This window comes from Lissotriton vulgaris, chromosome 1_1 (assembly GCF_964263255.1).
Source record: "Lissotriton vulgaris chromosome 1_1, aLisVul1.2, whole genome shotgun sequence".
Taxonomy (NCBI): domain Eukaryota; kingdom Metazoa; phylum Chordata; class Amphibia; order Caudata; family Salamandridae; genus Lissotriton; species Lissotriton vulgaris.
The window spans coordinates 1,279,412,752-1,279,434,629 of record NC_141685.1 but is presented as its reverse complement, the minus strand read 5'-3'; the positions used below and the strand labels follow the sequence as shown (position 1 = coordinate 1,279,434,629).

Sequence of the window (21,878 nt, the reverse complement as noted above, 5' to 3'; positions counted from 1 at the left end):
CGGCTGGTTTCTTCTTTAACTTTCTGCACTACCATCACACCTTTCACTTTCAGGCAGAGGCTCCTCAAAGTCAGCATTAAACATTCAGGGGCAGTTTGTGTGTGAAATCTGAGTCCATGGGGTGGCAGGTAGAAGGCCAGCGTGGTTGCATTCAGATGCAGAGCCCTAATCCTCTCGATCCCTGGGGCCTCACAGTAATGGTCTAGGAGACAGAAGAAAGCATTGAGATTCATAGGTATTGTCAAAGAGAATGCCCAGAATAGGGAGCACTGTATGGAAACTCATTTTTAGGTTTACAAATGGCTAACGGCCGCTTCTTCAGAGAGATACTCCAAAGAAGGGGACAATACAAGTAGTCTCTTTTTTTTTTTCAACTGCCATTGATTAGTGGATCTGGAACTGCTGCCAGGTGTGCAAGTGGCCCGCTGCATCATAATTATGGCTGTGTACCCTTAAAAACAAGCATTGGCATAGCCAATAGGTCTCACTATTGGGGCCTTATAAGGGTTTAGTTATGCAGCACAATATCCTTTGTGCAACATCAACTGTTGCATGGCTAAGCACTTCTAAGGTTCCAAAGGTGAGACTTATTGACTATGCCAATGCTAGTCAGTCAAGGTTGCTGGGCAGATGTTCCTGGTTTCTTCCATTTCTTCTTCCATTATTAAAAACCATGCAGTTTTTCCTTTTTCCTTCAACAAAAAACAGTTTCTCACCTGCAGTAACGTGCTGTTGCAATGCACAGTAGATTGCAGGGCTCGGCCTCTCTCTCCCCCCCAGTTACTTTAGCAGCTGCACTAGGGAGCTTGGAAGCAGACAGACACCTATTGGGCTCAAACTGATTTCAGTCCCCCCCCCCCCCTCCCGCCTCCTCCCCCCCTAGTGTGTCAGCCCAGAATGAGCAGCCTCCAGGGCGGACACGTTTTTGATCTGCCAGACGCACCCGAGTACTTCACAGGTCTTTAAGACCATTGACTTGTTAATGAGGTTTTGTCCACAGCCTCCAGTGACTTTCCACAAGCGATTGTGCTCTGTGCAGATGTCTTTCGTTTTGAAGGTCGGCTCGCATTTCCATCACAGCTCGGAAGGAAGGAAAAGAGAATAGGAGGGGAGGGGGGCTGTAGGAGAGGAAACTGGGGTCGAGGGAGATGCAAGATGAGTCTGTGAGAAAGTGGGAGCATTCTGTGACAGGCCGGAGTCCCTAGAAAGACATGTGGGCTGGGGCAGGATCAGTCACGTGCCATTTAGTTCCTTAGCTGAGCGAGCGGGGACCTGAGACGGATGGCAGGTGAGTGCCTGACGCGGCACTGGGACTGCTGGGGGCCGGAGCCTTCCGGCACGGGTGCTGGGGTGACTCCACATTTTATCCTTGAAGTGCTCCTCATTGTGTCGTACCCCCAGATGAGATTTTTCTTTTTTGCGGGCTCTAGTTTCACCTATCCTGCTGTTTATGTTAATGGGCTTCTCGTTCCACTGCTGCTCCTCTTATCAACGGCTGCTCCTCCTCTTATCCGCTGCTGCTGTGATTTCGGCTATAATTTGCATGGGGTTACGAGGATAACTGTCTCAGGATTACATTTCATACGGTTATCAAATACTGGTGCTCCTCATTTGATCACGCACTTCCTGTTGCCTGCTACTTCTGTCATCCCTGTCCGTGGCCCTTTAGTGCTCTGTGTTCTCATTCGGCTGCTCTTCCTCTTATCACCCGCTGCCGCTGTGATATCACTTTACACTCGGCACTGTACTTCTCATTTATTTCAGTGACTTCATCACTCTATGTCTCCTTTAAGGTGATTTTTTTTCTCTTGCATTTATTAATTTTCTTTAACCTTCTTTATTTCTTTCCCTATTCTTTCCTTCTTTCCATCTCATGCTTTCGCTCACCCTTGCTTCCTTTCTCTTCGTGTTTCGTTACTCTTTTTCTGTCTACCTTTGATCTTGTGTTTCTTCCCTACCCCCATCTTTATTTCACTTCCCAATATTATTTGAAAGATAAGCATTTTATGACAGAACAGGTGCATGATCCGTGTAGCAGTTGCATCCACTATCTCATCCCCTTTTCTTTGGCCTTAGACCGGAAATCCGTCCCTCCTGCGCCCAGGAAAGAGCTGGGAAGGAAGTGGCACAAAGTAACATGCGCCACCCTGGACCCGGTATTCCATTTCCAGACGGATCATCTATCCCCTGATATTGACGCAAATATCGCCAGGCTTAATATCGCCCTCATCAATGCTATTGACCACATTGCTCCCCAGAAAATCATTGCCTCCACTAGATCTCGCCCCTCCGCTCCTTGGTTTTCCACCTCTCTCCGTGAGGAAAAAAGTAGATGCAAAGCACTCGAACGGAAGTGGAGACTAAATTACGACCCTGAAGCTAAGCTTGCCTACAAAGTTGCCCTGAAAAAATTTCGCAAAGATAAAAAAGTCACCATGAAAGATCATTTCTCGCTTCAAATTGCCAAGGCCAAAAACTCTTCAAAAACCCTCTTCTCCATCGTTAAAGATTTCATCAATCCTCCAGCCAGGACCACTCAAAACTCAGCTAGTCAGACCCTGTGCGAAGGACTTTCGGACTTCTTCCTCGAAAAAATCAACAAGTTATGCATCTCCTTCCCTAAAGGGCCAATATCCCGGCCTGCGTCCACAAGTCCCCCTGCTTTACCGTCCTTTCTCGCCTTCAATAAACTCACCCAGGAGGATGCTATCAGACTACTCATCCATTGCAAGTCTGGTGCACCCTCTGACCCTGTCCCTGCCAAACTCATGGGTGAACTGGCCCCCTCGCTAGCCGACTCTTTCCTCTCCATCTGGAATGCCTCCCTGCACCATGGCTTTTTCCCTACCACTTGGAAGGAAGCCTTGGTGATCCCCATTCTAAAAAAGGCAGATGCTGATCCCTCTGTTTTCTCCAACTACCGCCCCATTTCCCTTCTCCCCAAACCTGCAAAGGTCTTGGAAAAAGCCGTGCAGCTGCAACTCACGGAGTACTTGGAAAGCAACTCACTACTGCACGACTCACAATCTGGATTTCGGGCGGGATAAAGCACAGAGACGGCCCTGCTGGAAGTATCGGAGACAATCCGGGAGTGCGTGGACAGGGGCGAGGAGGCCATGCTAGTCCTCCTCGACCTGTCCGCTGCATTCGATACGGTCTCTCACCCCATCCTCCTTGACCGACTAAAACAGACTGGCATTGGCGGCACTGCCTTTAGCCGGATCGAGTCCTTCCTTTCAGGAAGAAGTCAGAGGGTATTGCTGCGGCCTTTTAAATCGGAGGAAAAACCCCTATCTTGCGGTGTGCCACAGGGCTCCGCCCTCAGCCCTCTGTTTTTTAACATCTATCTTGCCCCACTGGCCGGCGTGGTGGAGTCCTACGGAGTCAGGGTGGTCTCCTATGCTGATGATACCCAGCTAGTGTTTATCTTCAGAGACCACTCTGACTCCGCGTTCTCCAACTTCCGCCTGTGCCTCAACAACATCAGTGGTTGGATGTCTGAAAACCATCTAAGACTCAATGCAGACAAAACAGAGGTGCTGTTTTTTAACCAGAAAAACTCCATCCCCTCCTCCTGGTGGTGGCCCGCGGCACTGGATCCCGCCCACTCGGCCCGCAACCTGGGTTTCCAGTTTGACGACTCCCTTTCATGCAAGACTCAGATTAAAAAAGTTACTTCTGCCTGCTTCCTGAAGTTGCGCATGATCAGAAAAATACTCCCCTATCTCCCCCTGGACTCCCGCCGTACAGTTACCCATGCCCTCATCACGTCCCACCTGGATTATGCTAACAGCCTCTATGCTGGTGCTCCCCAATACCTGATTGACAGGCTGCAGATTGTGCAGAATGCGGCGGCCAGACTGATTGGCAATATTCCCTATCGTCAATCAGTTGCCGCATATCGTAAGGAACTGCACTGGCTACCTGTGGCCAGCCGTATCCAGTTTAAGATCCTCACTCTGACTCACCGAGCCATCAACGATCGCGGACCAAACTACTTGAAAAAACGTGTTTCAATATCCCGTTCCATCAGATCTCTGAGATCCAATGACCTATGCCTTCTGATCTCTCCCCGTTTCAGACTATCCAGAATGGGTGGCAGAGGGTTCAGTGTCATTGCGGCAAAACTATGGAACGCGCTGCCAGTCGAACTTAGATTCTGTCCCTCCGAATCCATCTTTCGGGCCAGACTCAAAACTTGGCTCTTCTCTGGACTCTGATTTACTACGCTACTTCCCCTTCCTCCTCCTCTCCTCTCCTCTGGAGATTCAGGTTCTAGCGCCGGGACACCCCTTCGGGGGTAGCTGTGCGCTCTACAAACTACATAAAATAAAAAAATAAATAAATAAAATTGAGTCACGCCCTTTTGTGCTTGTCTGTGCGTGACACGCATCTCACGCTGTGGTCGTGTGCAGAGGTTGCACGGTACATACATCTTGGCTGGGGTTGGTAGCGGACCAGCAGTGTCTGGAAAGGGGGCTTCGGCACATACTGCCTTAGGATCAAATGCACATTCATTCAGCTGTTTCGGAGAGCCTTGCTTCGCAGCGCACTGCTGTATGGGCTGTCTCGGCGGCGCTTGAACACGTTTCTGTTGTAGCGCCCAGAGGCGCATGTAGCTCTATTAGGGATATAGCGGCTATTCTTGGGAGCAGCGGGTTGTCCCTGCACGGCCGATGTGTGACTGACTCTACCCCACACCTTTCTTCTTTTTCTCGGGACCGACTGCAGCAGATCAGCAGTCATTGCTGTGCAGGTCTGGTTAAACTCTCACCATTGGAGGTCCCTATCTTACTCCCTTCTAATGGAGGAAGGTTGCTCTGGGGGTTCAGTGCTGGGCAGGGTCGCCTGGTTAGCCCCCACCCCCCTTAGCTGACCCTCTCCCTTTTAATGTCCGGTTGCTGTGGAGTCCGTGCTCGGCAGGGTCTCCTTGTTAGCCTCATTTCCCCCCCCCCCCCCCCACCCCAACCCCTGTAACTGTCCTTTCCACCCCCTTCAAATGGTGGCAGGATGCTCCGGAGTCAGTACTGTGAAGGGTCTCCTTGTTAATTCCCTCCTCCCAGAGCTCTCTCTCACAACATTCTAATGGTAGAAGGATACTCTGGACTGGACTGCCATTTATTGCAGTATTGTACTTCTACTTGTATTGTATACTCTTTTGTAACATGCACATGTCACTTTTTCCTCCTGTAACGTAGCGTTTGCTACCTCTTGTATTTTGTTTGCTCTTGAAACATGCACAATTGTCACTTTTGCCTCATGTAACGTAACATTTGCTTTTGTAACATGCTCCCTTGTAATTTTCTCCTCATGTATCACTACTGTTCCTATTCTGAAGCGCTCTGACTTCTTCGGGTAAAGTCTGTGCTATATAAAAACGCATAAAATAAAAATAAGTGTGGGGGATGTTGGAGGGAGGGGAAGGCAGGAGAGGAGGGAACAACAATGAGTAGTGAAGGATGAAACTAACTCTGCACAGAAGTTTGGGGTTCTTAGGTGGGGGGCGGGGGGGCGGGGGGGGGAATAGGCAGCCTGCAACTGTTCATTATACCACCAAGGATTAAAAATGTAAGGCGTGAAGGGCGCTCCTTCACATTCCTAGCGTCTAAACTCTGAAATGCTTCCCCTCTCTCTCTCAGAGGGACCTATAAAACCATCTTAAGGCCATCCAGAGAACGCAGAAACGGTCTCTCTAAGCTAAGGGGGAGCAGAGACCTATAGTCGATTGCACTGTGATGTGCATGTTTTTTAAAATTCTGTAGCACAGATTGTTTTCCACGCTACAGGAGAACACACCAAAAAGGTTAACACATGGCTGGTAGCACCATGCTATGGTAGACTTTTCCATAAACCTTGAAAATAACAGCAGCAGAGGATGTAGTCTAATGGTTAGGGCGGTGGACCTCAAATCTGGCGAACAGGGTTCGAGTCTCGGCAATGACGCTCAACATCCTGCGATTCTGGGCAAATCACGCAATCTACCCGTCCCTAACAAAAATGAATGTGCCCTTCTGTAACGCATCAGGTGCTCATGTGAAGCGCTTGAATACCTTCAGGTCGAGTTAGCACTATATAAATCTGAGGGGGAAAAAATAGCAGTGAAAACCAGCCTAGCTTTACTCATAGCCGTGCCATCATGCTATGTGATTTGTGAGGAGTGCCCAAAACCATGAACATGTCATCAAGCTCTCACTTTCTTCAAATGACAACACATTGATTCTATATGAGCAATGAGAACTGCCTGCCTTGCCTACAACGCCCAACACCCCCAGAAATCTCCAAAAAGTTCTCTCTGTACCCAGTTCAAGAGGTGTGCCTTGCACAGAGCCTCCCTTTTCAGGCAAATTTCTGAAAGTGCTGACTTAACCTTCGACTTGTAAAAATGCATGTGGACCTCATGTACACTGTACGTAGACAGTCTATATACTATGCATCAATGAAGAAAGCAAGCAATAATAAAGGCAAAGCGTTCCATAAACACCAGTAAAACACAGTTTGTTGTTTTTTATGGCGCGAAAATGAGTAACCACTGAAAAGCACTGTTTTTTTGAGGTATTGAAATCACTGGAAAACACTGAAAAAACACCACCAAAATTTACCAAAAATAGAAACTGAAAACAGGAAAGCCTATACATAGTACAGGGCTGTCATATTGTCAGTCATATTGTCGGTCCAGACTAAGACAACTTTGCCTATGAGGTAACGTAGAAATGCTTCAACGCTAGGTGAACAGCTCTAGGTAGTGGATGTGGAGGTCCTGGTGTTTGGGGTCCCAGAGACCCTGAGCTGTCAGATCTTGTAGGTGAGCACCCCAACCTGTGAGGGATGCGTCTGCTGTTAGCACGACCTGTTCAAACAGGGTCTAGGAACGGCCGACCTTTTAACAAGTTTTGCATGTTCCATTACTTCAGAGTGTGATGTGTGGCCGTCTACAAATTCAAGATCATCCAGTCGACCCTGTGAGTCCACTGTTGTGCCAAACATTCTTGTAGGGGACGCATGTTTAGTCTTGCATGAGGCCTTATGGCGATGCACAATGCCATCATTCCCAAAAGATGCATGAAAGTTTTGACTGAAGCTTGGCAACACGGTTTAAAAATATTGAAATCTGGTTGCATTTGGATAAGCTATACCTAATTTAGTGTTGAGCACTAGATATGTTTGCCAAATCCTATGTACCTTAGCTCCTCTTCCGTCACCTCTCTGCTTCAACTCAGCGCTTGGACGCCTACGGGCAGCAACCGCGCTTAATAAATATTTTTACAATTAAAATTTACAATTACCAGCTGTGAAGGTTGAAGGCGGGATTTTTTACATCGATAGTGAACCCCAGTTAATATAGGAGGTTTATGGTAATCGGAGTAGGTTGACGACACAGAAGGCATTTACGAGCTTTGACAAGCCAGTCTAGATACATGAAGACATGAATGTTTTGTCTGTGAAAAAAACATTTGCTCGGGCAGAGACTATTTTGTCTGTGTAAATGCACTGCTCTCACTGCAAGGCATTTGATGAAAACGCTGGTACAGTGTTGCCTCCGAATGGAAGGACTGAATTGGTAAGGTTTTCCTGCCATCACAAACTAGATGCATTTGCGATGCACCCGATAAATGGGGATGTGAAATTAGGCTTCTTTTAAGTCTAGTGCTGACATGAAGTCTTGCTGTAGAAGTGGAAGACTCAGCAAGTAGAAGTCTGTGACCATATGGAAGTACTCTGATAGTATGTGGTGATTCAGAGGCTGTAGATCTAAAATAGGCGGTGGGAGAAGTCCTTTTTGGAATAAGGAATAACAGGGAATAAACCCTTTATGTTGTAGATGAACTAGCTCTTTGGCTCCTTTGAGTAAGAGCTTGCACTTCCCGTTTGAGCAGTTGTTGATGTTCCAGAGAATTGCTGGGTGAGAGGTAAAATATTGGGAGGAGTGCTGATGAGCGCCAGGCAATACCCATATTGCATAATGTCCCGCACCCATGGACTGCCAGGTGGGAAGTAACCGATTTAATCGATTCAGGACAGGTGTAGATTGACCGGGGAAGGATGAATGAGACACTTAGTTGCCGTATGGGGCATTACGTGTTGGTGTACCTTTGCCCTGATCTTTGAAGTCATTACCCCTGTAGTTGCCTCTGAAATATCCTCTATACGGAGAGGACTGGGTTTGACACCTGTAGGAGGATGCAGAGCAATCTGTAGATGTTGCTTTGGAATCTTCTCTAAAGGAGGAGCGACAAAAGGAGCCAGAGAAGTAGGTGTTTGAAGTGTCACTATAGATTTAGCAAACTCAGTATCTTTTTCATCTTTTCCAAGGCCTCATCTACTTGTCAAATGAGAGATTTTTGAAAGTTTGCTTGACTTCTGGCTTAAATCCAGAGATATGTAGCAGGCATGCCTCCGTATGATGACACTTCTATTGAAGCCTCTGTTGGCAGTATAAGAGTCCAGTGCACATCTAATGGAGTAGTTGGAATTTAACTTTCCTCCCTGAACCAGTTCTTACCCCTTCTTATGTTCGTCTCTGAGATATTGGAGGAGTTCCTTAATCTCAACCCAGTGAGCTCCGTCATATCTGGCCAACAGTCCCTGTGTGTGTGCAATTCACCAATGATTGGCGGATTGCACAGCAACCTGTTTGCCTGACAAATCAATAAGTTTGGAATCCTTATCAAGTCTGCTGTAGTTTGTACGTTTGCTGGGATTTAACGCAACTCGGGAGTCTGGTGGAAGCTGGCCTCAAATACAAATTGGGTCAGATGATGCACCCTTACATTTTTGATCCTAGGGTAATAATGAGAGCCCATGCAGGATCCTTAAAAATATCATCTGCATGGGACATCATTGTGAGAAAGTGCCATCTTTCTTGCACTGGTATGCCCCCACTTGTTTCTGAATTGCTGATGTGCTTTAACCGAGTGTGCCCTGGGTTCTGCCAACCAGGGCCTGTGTTCCTTCCCTAAAAGCGGTGTTGAAACTAAAACCCAATTGGCATCTATGGCCACCTGCCAGCCCCTAATAAATGGTACCCTAGGTAACTAGAGCATGGTGACCAGAGCATGAATGAATGAATGAAATAAAATGTATAATGCGCAACTAAAACCCGAAGGCATCAAGGCGCCTAACAAAAACAAATCAAAACAAAAAAGGCAGAACACTACTACAAGTATGACCTCGCGAAAAGCCGAGTTTTCAGAGCCTTTCTAAATGACTGCATGGTGGGAAGGGACTTATGTTCCACCTGAAGAATAATCCACCACTTAGGTGCCAGAGTGGAGAAGGCTTTGCCACCCCATTTAGCTCTACGGGTGCGGGGGACTGATAAGAGAAATTTGTTGGCAGAGCGCAAGTTCCTAGAGGGGCTATAGGGAGACAGGATGGATCCGATCCCAGTAGAACTGCCTCTGGCCAGGGCCCCGTAGGTCATGCACATAGTTTTAAAGAAGATCCGATCTTCGATGGGGAGCCAGTGTAGCGATTTTCTGGCGGAGGTGGCCGAGGCACATCTGGGCGGATCTAATACAAATGTGGCCACCGCGTTCTGGACCATTTGCAAGCGCTGCAGCAGACCCTTGTTTAGTCCCGCATACAGCGCATTGCAATAGTCCAGACGGGAGCCAATGAGTGCAACCACAACTTGTTTTCTCGCCTGCTGAGAGAGATAGTGTCTAATCTTCCTCAGTACATAGATTATGCCCCAGCAGGTTGAAACTGTTCTGTTGACGCATGCTGAGGGTAGAATCAATCAGGACTCCTAGGTTTTTAGCTAATGTAGCAGGGACAGGACAAGCTCCCAGTGAGTGCGGCCACCAGTTCGCCGACCATATCTCTTCTTTTCCTCCGAACACCATGACCTCCGTCTTCCCCCCATTTAATTTCAATGAATTGTGGATCATCCATTGAGCGACTGCCTCCATGCAAGATCTAAAATTGGAGGCAGCCGAGCTGGCCGGCTGGGAGAGAGAGACGAGGATCTGGGAGTCGTCGGCGTAGGAGACTACCTCCATCCCGAAAGATCTAATCAGTCTGGCAAGAGGGGTCACATAGATGTTGAAAAGGGTTGGACTTAATGCCGACCCCTGAGGGACCCCACAATGCACAGACAGGGATGGAGATAGAAAATCCCCCAGCTTCACCCTCTGCTCTCTCTGGTCGAGGAAAGAGGTCAGCAAACACAGGGCAGACCCCTCAACCCCAATCTCCCTCAGGCGTGATGTTAAGACCGAGGGAGAAAGGGTGTCGAAGGCAGCCGTGAGGTCTAGCAGGATCAGGAGGGTGGTCTGGCCCCAATCAGCTCGTGTGCGGATATTATCCAGCACTATGGTGAGGGCCGACTCGGTGCTATGTTCCCTCCAGAAGCCATGCTGAGAGTAATCCAGCTGACCAGAGCTTTCCATGAAGCCTGCGAGATTCTTATTCAGATGGATTTCCAGCATCTTCGCAGGAGCAGGGAGCAGTGAATAGGGCGGAAGTTCTTTAAAACCCCAGGGTCGAGAGATGGTTTCTTGAGCAACGGCTTTACCACTGCCCTCTTCCATTGCGGAGGAAAGATGCCGTCCCTCATAGGCCTGTTCATGATCTCAACAAGAGGGGGCAGGAGAGATTCCCTGCACTGCTTGAGGATCTTAAGGGGACAGGCATCTAATGGGGAGCCAGACCTAGTTTTATTCAGGAGGTTCTCCAATTCCTGAAGAGAGAGAGGAGGAAAGGAGGCCAGGCGCCCCAAGGAGGAGTTCTCAGCAGGAACTGGTGCAGAAACAGAGGGCTCAGTAGATGGAGTCCTCTGCAGCTCTAAAGCGGAGTAAATATCAGCGATCTTAGTCTGAAAGAAAAGAGCTATGTTGTTACAGAGTTGCTGAGAGGCAATAACAGGGTCCGGGATCTGCAGGGATGTCAGAGAGTCAACGATCTTGAAGAGCTCTTTCGGGGAGGAAAGTGAAATGGTGAGAGCCGTGAAATATTCCTGTTTCACCCTTATTACCTCCACCTTATAGCCCCTCAATAAGATCTTATGCGCCTCTTTGTCCCTTAGATCCCAGCTGGTATGCCAGAGACGCTCCTGTCTCCTGACTCCCTGTCTAAGGAGTCTTAGGTGCTCAGAGAACCACGGAGCCGACGTTTTTTTCCTCGCAGAATAACGTGACCGGGCAGGGGCCAGTTCGTCAAATGCCATAGTAACGGCCTTTTCAAAATGCGAGCCCGCCAGATGAACGTCTTCCTCTTGGGAGGTGGACATACTGGAAATCCAGGGGGCAAGGGCGCTATTAGCGATATTTTTAAAATTCCTCCGTGATTCCATTTTACTCGGGACTTTTTCGTTCCTGTCAACAATCAGACAGGTCACTTCAATCGGTACAGCAAAGTGATCCGACCACGAGAGGGGAAGGGGGTCCTTTACAACCAACCTGCCGTCATTGGAGAAGACCCCATCGAGCGTATGGCCCGCTTGATGGGTGGCGCCTCTCACAAGCTGATTCAGCCCACAGGCGGACAAGGCATCCAGCAGGGAGAGAGTATCACTAGCCTCCAACTTCTCTAAGTGATAGTTCAAATCTCCCAAGACCGTTAGATGTTCACGGCCAAAATAGGGTTCAAGGATGTGAAGTAGCTGTTGTCCAAAATCAGCTCTGGGGCCGGGGGGACGGTAGATCAGGATCCCATTAAATGGGGTTTCGTAAACACCCTTTAGAGAGAAATACAGGGCCTGGAAGTTATCCTGAGGATCCGATAAAAGGTACGGTGTGACAATGAAAGCTATCTTTATAGAGGATAGCCAGCCCTCCTCCTACCCGACCTATTCTATCCAGCCGGGCCAAAAAATAGCCCTCTGGAACTGCCTCAACAAGGTCTGGGCCAGAAGAATCCTTTGCCCACGTTTCAGTGACAAATACCCACAAGGGCTTTCTATCCAGCACAAAATCCTTGAAAGCTAGATTATGCTTGATTAGCGAGCGAGCATTAATGAGGAAGCAGTCTTCTCTCACAGTACTGCCTCTTTTGTTAATGTAGTGTCCCGATGGGTGGGGTGACGGAGGGAGGCTGGAGCCCCGAGAGCCCTCAAGGGAACACCCGCAGCATAGAGGGTGAGAGAGATCCTCCGGGGAGATTTTAAAGTGACATGGGAGCCGAGTTGGTTTTAGCCTAAGCAGGTCGTAACTAGAGTACCTGACAGCCGTAGATTTATCCTCGAGGCGACCCAACGACCAGCCGTCCAGGCCGTCCTCAGCGCGGTGACCAGAGAAGACCCCTGAGGGCTGCAGCACTTATTGTGCCACCCTCAGGGGCCCTGTACCCTGATAGACACTCAGCCTGCAAAGGCAGTGTGTGGGTAAGTACAGAACTAAACAAAGAGTAGACATGGCACACATCCCTGCATGCCATGCCCAAAGAACCCACTGCCCTGGCACACTTCAGTCACCCCTCTAGCTGGGTGCCCTGTGCCAGAGATGTGGGCACAGGTGCATGAGCCCTGTGCCCCTACAGTACCCAGGGCCATTCCTGGGCACTGCAAGTGCAGTGATGCCATTAAGAGTATATGGTGCTGGGAGGTTGCCATTACGAAATCCACAGCACCATAATGGTTACACTGAAGACTGCCAAGTTCGGTACCAAACTTCTCAGCACATTAAACCCGCACGGATGCCAGTGTGGGATTTAATTTAAAATGCACCAGAGTGCATCTTAGAGATGTCCCCTGAAAACCTAACCTACAATCCACGCCTGGGCTGAGTGGCTGCAGAGGCTGCCACACAGCAGACATGTTGATGGACCCCTGGGTGGAGAGCCCCCCGCTCTCCTGGGCCTGCAACGCACATCCTGGCCGAGGTGCTAGGTCTCCTCACCCAGGATGGGCAAGCGGAAGCTTCAAAGGCATGCCGCCTCTATGAGCTTCTCCAGACCATTTGATGTACCCAGCAACTGGCCCCCACCAGTCCTGACCCCCACTCTGGCTGGAAAAACAACGTCAGGAAGGGGGGTGTGCCAGCCTGTGCCAACTCCACCTCTCAGGTGGGGGAGACTAGGTGAAGCACGACCCCGGGCTCCGGCCATCTTGAAGATGCGTAGCCCTGCCCAATCACAGCTAGGATCCTGCCCCCCTCCCACAGGAGAGGAGCAGGCTAGGGGGTGTACCCACCCCAGGATAGAGACATTTAACACCCTAAATTCAGTATTTAGAGGCTCCCTGAACCTTCCTTCCGCAGCTGCTAACAAAAGGACAACAACAACTGACTTGGCCCCAGCCCTGTCGGCCTGTCGATCCTGGAACCTGCTCCTGCCTAAATCCCGGCGACTCCTGCGGACAGCAACCTTGGGACACCCAGAGGTCCTTCCTACCAGGACCCTCTTAAAGACTGCGACTCCCATCAGCAGAGGCTCTGCTGCAACAACCCCCCTGGCAGCCAGGAAGCTCCGGACCAGCCCACTCTGCACCCACCGAGCCCGGCCCGTGCCAGAGTGATCCAGGACCACTAGGACGTCCCCCCCCGGCGACGCAGACCCGAAGTCCAGTGCCCAAAGACCCTCCTTGACAAACCAGACTACGCCTGCAGCCTCAGAACCAGGGACCCCTCCAACCGCAACCAGCCGAAGGTAAGATTCCCCGACACCCAAAAACACCCCTGCACCCGGCGACCCCCTGTGACGTACCTACCTCTTCTCCAGGATCCCAACTTACCTCTCGAAGCGGTGGTTGCACCTGAAGAATCACTGTCCGAGTCGGCATTCTGTTCCCTTTTTACCTTTCCCCGTGAATAACATTGAGCGCCAGACAGCTCAAAAGCACCCTGCACCCAGCCGCCCGAGAGCCCCTGGAAGTGCAACCTGTACCCTATTCTACTTCCCCATTTGCCCTGAGCAAGTGACCAGGAGCCCAGCTCCCACAGCCGCGTGGCATGCTAGCCAGCAGCCACCAACCGGAGGCCCCCTGCCAATCATTGGATAACATTGGGCCCAACTACCTCTGCACCTGGCCGCCCCTGCACCGCTGAGGGTGAGCCAACTGTACCTACCTGACCCTGGGGGACCCCTGAGTCTATGCCCAGAGCCTTTACCTCGCCAGCCGAGTACTCACCTGGAAACCGGTAACTCACTTACCTGCCATTGAATAACATTGACTGGTTTGACTCGAAAAATCTTCTGTCTACTTTTGAAAACCTAAAATATTCATATAAAATCATCCGAATTCCGAAGTACTCACCTATGATCAGGAGAGAAGCCAGTACTGTACCTTGTAGCCCAGCACTGAACCGCACAAGTAATCCCTATCGGGTTTAATAGTAACTTGTATTTTCTCCATAGGACTCCATAGTCTGCTTTTCTATGAAATTTCTTCCAATTGTCTACTTTTGAAAACTAGAAATATTGTTTCAAAATCATACGAAATACTGAAACGTAATTGCTTACCTGTTTTAAGTTGAGACCCCAGTGCTGGCCCCAGGAGCCCAGTACTGGATTACAAAAGTTTGTACTTTACCTGCAACCTGAATTTTCTTTTATTGGATAACATTGCCAGATTTCTGTTGAAAAGTGTAAACTTTTAAAATAGCTTTTTATTCCTGAAAACTCACTGAAATACCTAAAACGTTTTTGCTAAATTGTTTTCAGCTTAGACCCCAGGACTGAATCTATGAGCCAGTCCTGGAATTACCAAAGTATTCTACAAAGTAATCAACTGTGTTTATATAAGAAAATCCATTGAGCTCAATGCTAAATTGTTTATAGAATTGTGTTGCCAACTGCAACACCCTGTACCTATTGTGTTTACAACGTTTTTTGCCTTTCTGCAAAATACTCAGAGACCTCTCATATTGAGAACAGTATATTTTGATACCTGTTGGTTCTAGAAATAAAACAACTAATCTTGGATATAAAAACAATTGGCCTGGAGTTTAGTCTTTGAGTGTGTGAAACCTTTTGCTGACTGAGTGTGTACAACAATGCTTTACACTGTCCTCTGGTACTGCCTTACTGCTCGACCAAGCTACCACTTGAGTGTAAGGTCACACCTGGCTTTAAACTCTGTTATACCACTGGGGTTTGTGGACTATGCACACACTGTACCTTATTCTGGTCCAGTATAATAGAGCCACTTTCTCACAATCATGCCTTTCAGCATTGAAAGAAATTAAGCCCTAGGTGTGGAGCAGAATGTCAAATAAAAAAATCTTCTCCCATAGATTTCTCATGTAGTGGAACCCCATGGTATGCAGCTGCCCCAGCAATGAGCTCCTGATAAATTGTTAATCCTACCAAAGGTCTGGTGGTGCGTCAGAAGTGTTGTCATACACTACCCCCCCCCACCAAATCTGGGTCTGTATGTGGAGATTCTGGAGATGTAATATTTAAGGGATTCTGTGGTGATTGAGATACAGAAGGGCAGGTAGTGGAGGTGGTATGCTAGATGGTAAATGGAGGAACAGAGTACAGACAACTGGTAGCCTTGTCAGTTTTCTTCATACATATCGGCAAATCAATGTCTTCTTAGAAGGAAGTTTGCCACTAGGTAGAATGCACCGACGTAGTCTTTGTAATTATGTGATAAGTCTTTGGATGCATAGGATTCATTTTTGTTACGATCGAGTCATTCCTGCATGGTCTCTAAAATGGGCTCCAGGAGTGCAGCAGTAGCCGGTTTCGGTGGCGAAGGTTTCGGAACCGAACAAGTTTTTATTTTCAGAAGCGGATCCGTTAGAGCCAAAGGGGTGGTACCTCGACTCGGTGTAGAACCGGAAGGCTTCACATGCACTTTCACACTGTACCGACCATGGCCATCCGGCAGTGGCAGCCCGGAAGCCTTTTGTTTTGTGGAAACTAACATTTTCGTGTGGACAGATGATAGGTTTGAGCACTCATGGCACCTTGACCCAGCAGCTAATTGTGTGACTCCAAGTAGAATTGAGAATCTTGAACTGAAAAGGCTCCTTCTGCCGCAGAGTACCTCTCGATCTTCCTCTTTTGGTTCAATATCTTCCTCTCCGCAAGATATCGGGTGTGTTTTAGATTTCATGTCCCTGCATTTCTCAGAGTCATGCCAGACTGTCCCACGGGGTCTTTTTCAATCTAAACAACCGATGGGCCTCACAATTTTCTTCTCTGTGCTCAGGGATAAGCATAGGTTGCAGACCTCGCGAAGGTCGGTCCGCGGCTACTTGGAATGGCACGGGGGGTAAAATCGAAATGGAGTACTTGCCATTAGCAGACTATTATCGATGAAGCTGAATGAGAATAAGGTAGCTCGGGCGGGCGAGGTCCAAAGGTCGCAATCTGAACGTTCTGACCACACAAATGTTCTGAATTTGGATACGAAAGGGAGAAAAACACATTTGAAGCCATACAGACTAGGGAAGCGTGGATTACGCACCAAAAGGATGCCAAAAACGGTCTCAAACTGGAGTGCCGTAATACATGTCCGAACCAGATGGAAAGAAAACAATCTAACAATGGAGCCGATGCTCATGCACACTTTTACCAAGAGGAGGCGTCACCTCACCTAGTGACTCTAAACACTTCTTCGAAGAACAACAACATGCACACATTCTGATCCAACACTAGAAAGCAGGAGTATGCAAAGCATGTGCATCTACAGCCACACATGCCTAGAACATGGAGTTCTGTTTCTGGCTTAAAAATTGAAAACCACCACTGAAATTCATCAGTTATAATAATCAAAACACTCAAACCACACTAACTCACGATGCCGGACAAACAAAAAACACCTATTTGAAAAAGGCACTGGATAAAGGGTAATTAAGCAAGAGTGGAGCATAGCGGGCATCAAGAGTTCTGGTGTGTGTTGCATACAATAACTGGTGATTTTTTTTTTCAGTGAGTACATGCATATGGAGCAAATGTAATAAATTTGTCTTTCAAACCTCTCGTTTCTTTTTGGCCTTTATGTCTTCATTGCCCAGAGTGCTGGCTTTCCTCTTTGTGCCTTCGGTTTTCTCTTTTGGTTTATTCTCACTTGCTTTCGGCTTCTTGTAGGTTTTCAAAAACTCGGAGATAAGCTCTGGGCAGTCCAAATTCTTCTCTGGCTCCCATGTATTGTGCTCCCTATGGATAAATGTACACATTTAATTAGCATAGGAGCAAATAATCATTAATAGCGAACCAGTAATGGAGAGTAAAATCCGCTAATTGAATTATTTTGGGAGCTGGAGAATGGGACTAACTTGTCTGAAGTGCACCTTTACCACAAAGACAAACATGCTCCCCAAAGAAACGTTTTAATACAACAGGGCCGGACTGGCCGTAGCGGGCACTGGGCATTTCCCAGGTGGGCCACCAGGGTGGGGGCCAGTTTTATCCCCCAGGGGGGGCTTTTTTGTTACCGGGGGCTGGTTTTGCAGCATAGCTACAATATCTGCCTCCTGCAACAAAAGCGGCACAAAGCTTTCCACTAGCACCTACCTGTGTTTAAAATCCTAAGAACATTTACCAAAAAAATTAGAATAAGGGGATGGCCACATAAGAAGGAATACCAACACCACAACTTTAGACTATGCACGTATGAAAGTACCAATACACAGGCATAATCTTGTGAAATTTCGCATTACACTGGTCAAGGGACATACTCGAACTTACACCACATTGAGTAACTACATGCCCTCTGAGGCCAAAATGAAGCACAAACGCATGGAAACAGTGAGAACTAAAAATTAAGTGGCTGCTGGTTGGTGTTTGTTTCTAGTTCCATTTTTTAGTGTGACGTGCATTTGCATCCAAAATGGACAGGAAGGCTCATTTTGCACAAAAATATAGCAACAAATGCAGTTCAAATTGTTCAAGGACACATTTTTTCCAAAACTGTGCACAGTTCAGCAAAAGAAAAATTCACAAAAACGTAACACACCACTTACTTTAAATCAAGTCAAGCTGACCTTCTGGGTCACAGTTCAATATAAAGCTAGCCTCATCAAGAAGGATCCTACACCAGAATCTCATTGCCAGTCAAGGTTTTCTGGAAATGTTTGATAGTGGTATATGAGTTCGATAGCTATTTCCATGATGACCTAGGTGACATGCACCCCCCCCCCCCAATCACCATCAATTGCTTTGAAAAGGGATGAATAATTACTAATAAAAATAATTGAAAAATCTAATCTCCAACAGACAATCTAAATAGAAAAGGTCTATGCCAGGGGTTTCCAACCTTTTCTATAATGAGACTACTTCTGCTTAAGGAAAATCATCCAGAGCTACTTACCAATTTTATCACTTTACAATGGTGACCAAAACAGTTAATACACTAGTAATCAACCATAAATTTCAGGCAGGATTACATGCAGAAATGTCATGTAAAGCATCATCAATATGCAATACCTCCACATGACAGGACTAATGAAATGACACCAGAAGCATTACTTGCCCTCTGGCACAAGGGACATAATCACAGCAAGAGATCTCCCCAGTGCAGCTTGAATTCCCATTCAACTAGCAGCTTTTAATAGGTTTTGGAAATGCAACCATGTATTCATCAGCATAACAGCTGCTGAAAAGAAAAAAAAACATTCTATCGCATACCTGTTCCATTTTAGGCCAACAAACTTTCTTTAAAAAAAAAAATGTTTTGCTTTAAATACCTAGTTTACTTTTTAGCCAATACGTGCTCTCCAAACATCAGCTTGTCATATTCATTAAGTACTCACATATGCAAATTCTAAACAGAATCGGATTTAAATGTTCAAGCTTTACGATCATGTCATGGATGCCTTCCATAACACCAAGCATGCCTATAACGTGCCAATAATGATCACAGAGGTACCATTTTGCAAAGGTTGGACACCAGAAGGCCTTTATTAGCCAGTGGCGGCCAGTTATGTCAGGGGTGCACAAAATTAGGTCGTTCAAGCTCACAATATGTCGGTGATGGCTGCCAGTATTTACAAACAGAACAAGAAGGCTCATAATATGTCATGGATGGCAACTATTATGCAAGGAATACTAATATGCCAAGAACAGACTCTTGTGCCTGCCACTATTTTCATTGCCCTTTGTTCACACAGATATTGTGACTGGTATAACTTAGCCAACATCACCAATCTCCTTGTGACTTTACTACAATGAGAGTGTATACATACGTTCAACAATGTTAGTATGCATCTTAGAACGAGGCATTTCCATTGGTTTGGCGGGCTGACATTCTAAGCGTCTTCAGATTAGCAGCACCGTCTTCTTTAACTTGAATGATGCACTGGGCTGAGCTTCACTTGAGAGCTTCTTCAAGGGTGTTGACGAGCTACCAGTAGAATCAGAGCTACTGGTTGGAGACCCATAACTATGCCACACAAGGAAAAAATTCCACCTAAGCAAAACCGGTTTCTAAGCAATAATGCTTCACAAATGAATTAAGAGATCTCTGGTTAGCTGTTTTTAAAATTTCAACAATAGAACTTTGAAGAATATTTGCCCACGTGCTTTTATTGGACTTTATAAAGGGGGTTAGGGTGCCAAGTTTCCCTAGAAGGAACCACTCTGCTTTTTGCCAACAAGGTACGATGCATGAATCAAGCAAGCTATGGATAGTTTGGAGGTTAAGCTGCAACATTTTGAAAAAGGTATGCATTTTTCAGGAGGATTATACAGCTGTTATTTTTATCCAAGGGGGCAAGCTCTTTGAGGCAACCCTGATTTTTGAAAATGCAAGGAACAATCTTCTCAGATGTATATAGAAATCGGACATCAATTTCTAAAAGAAGGATGTGCCCAGACAAGAAATGTGCACAATGTTCGTTAACAAAACAATAACAGTACATCTGACAGCTTTTACTGCTTTTCCTCAAAATAAAGTGATGAAGATTGGCTATGCGAACAGGTGTGAATTTTCGGAGCAGTACCTTTGGCAATATTCAGCTCCCATCCTGGCCAGCATCTTAGAAGTCATTTTCCTGAGGCATTTAAAGAATCATGAAAATCTTCATAAAACCATTGCCTTTACCACTGGAAACAAGCTGCACCAGACTGAGAAGCCCCAAATAGGGTGAAACGGGACATGGGTTGCATGTGCTCTGGTTCAGCAAGTACCTTACTAAGCAAACTGTTTCGAATGGAGCAGGATCAAGGCGGATTTGCAAATGGCAGAGGTGGCACGGTGTGCAAAAAATAACAACAATGGACTGGTTTGCAGCCAAGTAATTACAAGTGGCTGAGATCACAGCAAGCATCCAATGCATCACATTTTTTGGTATACTTTAAAGACTAAAATGGTCACCAAGTTATCATTCAGCAAAGAACCACAAACCACATTTTATCACTTGACTGCATACAATGAACTGACCAAGTAAATTAGCTTCTTAAAGAGAAGGAACACATTTTGCAGAGCTAACACAGCCTTCATATAGGTTTGTTGATGGGATGGGGATTTTTTATGACCAATAGACAGACCGACTAGATTTTAAAAGGTTTTCAATAGTTAGTCTTGCAATGTCTTCTGACCGCTGCCAGATCAGAATAAGGGGTAATCTAAATAGGGAAAAACAAACATTTATTTATTATTTATTTCAAAGTTTTATATAGCGCGAACAAGATCTTCGCAGATATCAGCGCTTAACATAGAAGGGTACATGAGGGAACAAAGTCAAATAGGTAAATCAATAGATCACACAGTACAGAAGGGTACATGAGGGAACAAAGTCAAATAGGTAAATCAGTAGATCATACAGTACAAATAATACAAATAGGTGGCTGCAAGGCCAATCATGTGAGTGCTAAGGCAACTCATACAAATAAGTAAAGGGGTTAAGCAAGTAATGCAGATCAGTGCAGGGTGTTAATAGGGTTCGAGATAGTAGTTCAAGTGTATTTAGCCATGAGGATAGCTTTTACTTCTTTTTTAAAGAGTGTAGTGGAGGAGATAAGCCTGGTTTCGGGAGGGAGTGAGTTCCAAATCCTAGGCGCCATTCCTGAGAAGGAGCGCTTGTATGTTTTTTCCTTCCTGAATCTTCGAGGTTTCAGCAGAAGATTGTTTGTGCCTCTCGTGTTTCTGATTCCCCCAGAGATTGTCAGTTTGAGCAAGGTAGCCGGGTGAGTTTAGGTGTACCGCCTTGTGTGTCATGCAGGCGATTTTCAGATGTATTCTGGCTTCAAAAGGCAACCAATTCAGGGACTTCAAGTCAGGGGTAATGTGGGAGTGCTTTTTTGACCCAGTGATGAGTCTCGCTGCAGCATTTAGAGACGCTTTTAGTGGTGCGGTTGTAGTTAGTGGGAGTCCGCAGAGGGCGGTGCTGCCGTATTCAATTCGTGGGATGACTAGTGCTTGTACCGCAATTTGGAAGTCTTTGGCTGGAAGGTAGGGTTTAAGTTTCCTCAGGGTATTGATCTGGAAGTTCGCTCCCTTTGTAGCCTTGTTGATATGTTGTTGCATGTTGAGATTGGTGTCGAGTGTTATGCCTAAAGATTTTGCTGAGTCCACGATGGTGGGTTGGACCTTGAGTGCGGTTAGGAGTTTAAGCCATTGTTGAGTGGTGGAAATCTTCGCTGGTGGTGAGATCAGAAGGAACTCTGTTTTCAGGGCATTGAGTTTGAGGTGATTGTCGGCAAGCCAGGATTGGGTGCTTCTGATCGTTGAGTTCAGGAGCAGGATGTCATTGGGTGATTGCAATTTGAGGTAGAGTTGGGTGTCATCGGCGTACATGTGAAAGTGTACATTGGTTGCTTGTAGCAAGGTGGTGAGAGGTTCCATGACTAGATTGAACAAGGTTGGAGATAGAGAGTCAAGTCAAGTCATAAAATTTGTATAGCGCACTACATACCCAGAGGGTTTCAAGGCGCTTAGGAGGAGGAGGAGGATTATTTGTCAAATATCCACGTTTTAAGCTGCTTTCTGAACGCTAGGTGGTTTTTTGGTTCAACGGGTGCTAGGCATTTGGGTTTGGAGTGGAGGCTTG

At 46.9% G+C, this 21,878-nt stretch overlaps 1 protein-coding gene across 4 annotated transcripts in view; it reads right to left on the bottom strand.

Moving 5' to 3' along the window:
* CBX5 (chromobox 5) overlaps positions 1–21,878 on the bottom strand; it is a 206,875-nt gene that overhangs the window by 42,726 nt on the left and 142,271 nt on the right. For all 4 annotated transcript variants that reach the window (XM_086965004.1, XM_086965031.1, XM_086965021.1 and 1 more), the window contains one exon: positions 16,866–17,046. In XM_086965004.1, the coding sequence (XP_086821130.1) occupies positions 16,866–17,046 (181 nt within the window). The remainder of the gene's footprint in view (positions 1–16,865; positions 17,047–21,878) is intronic.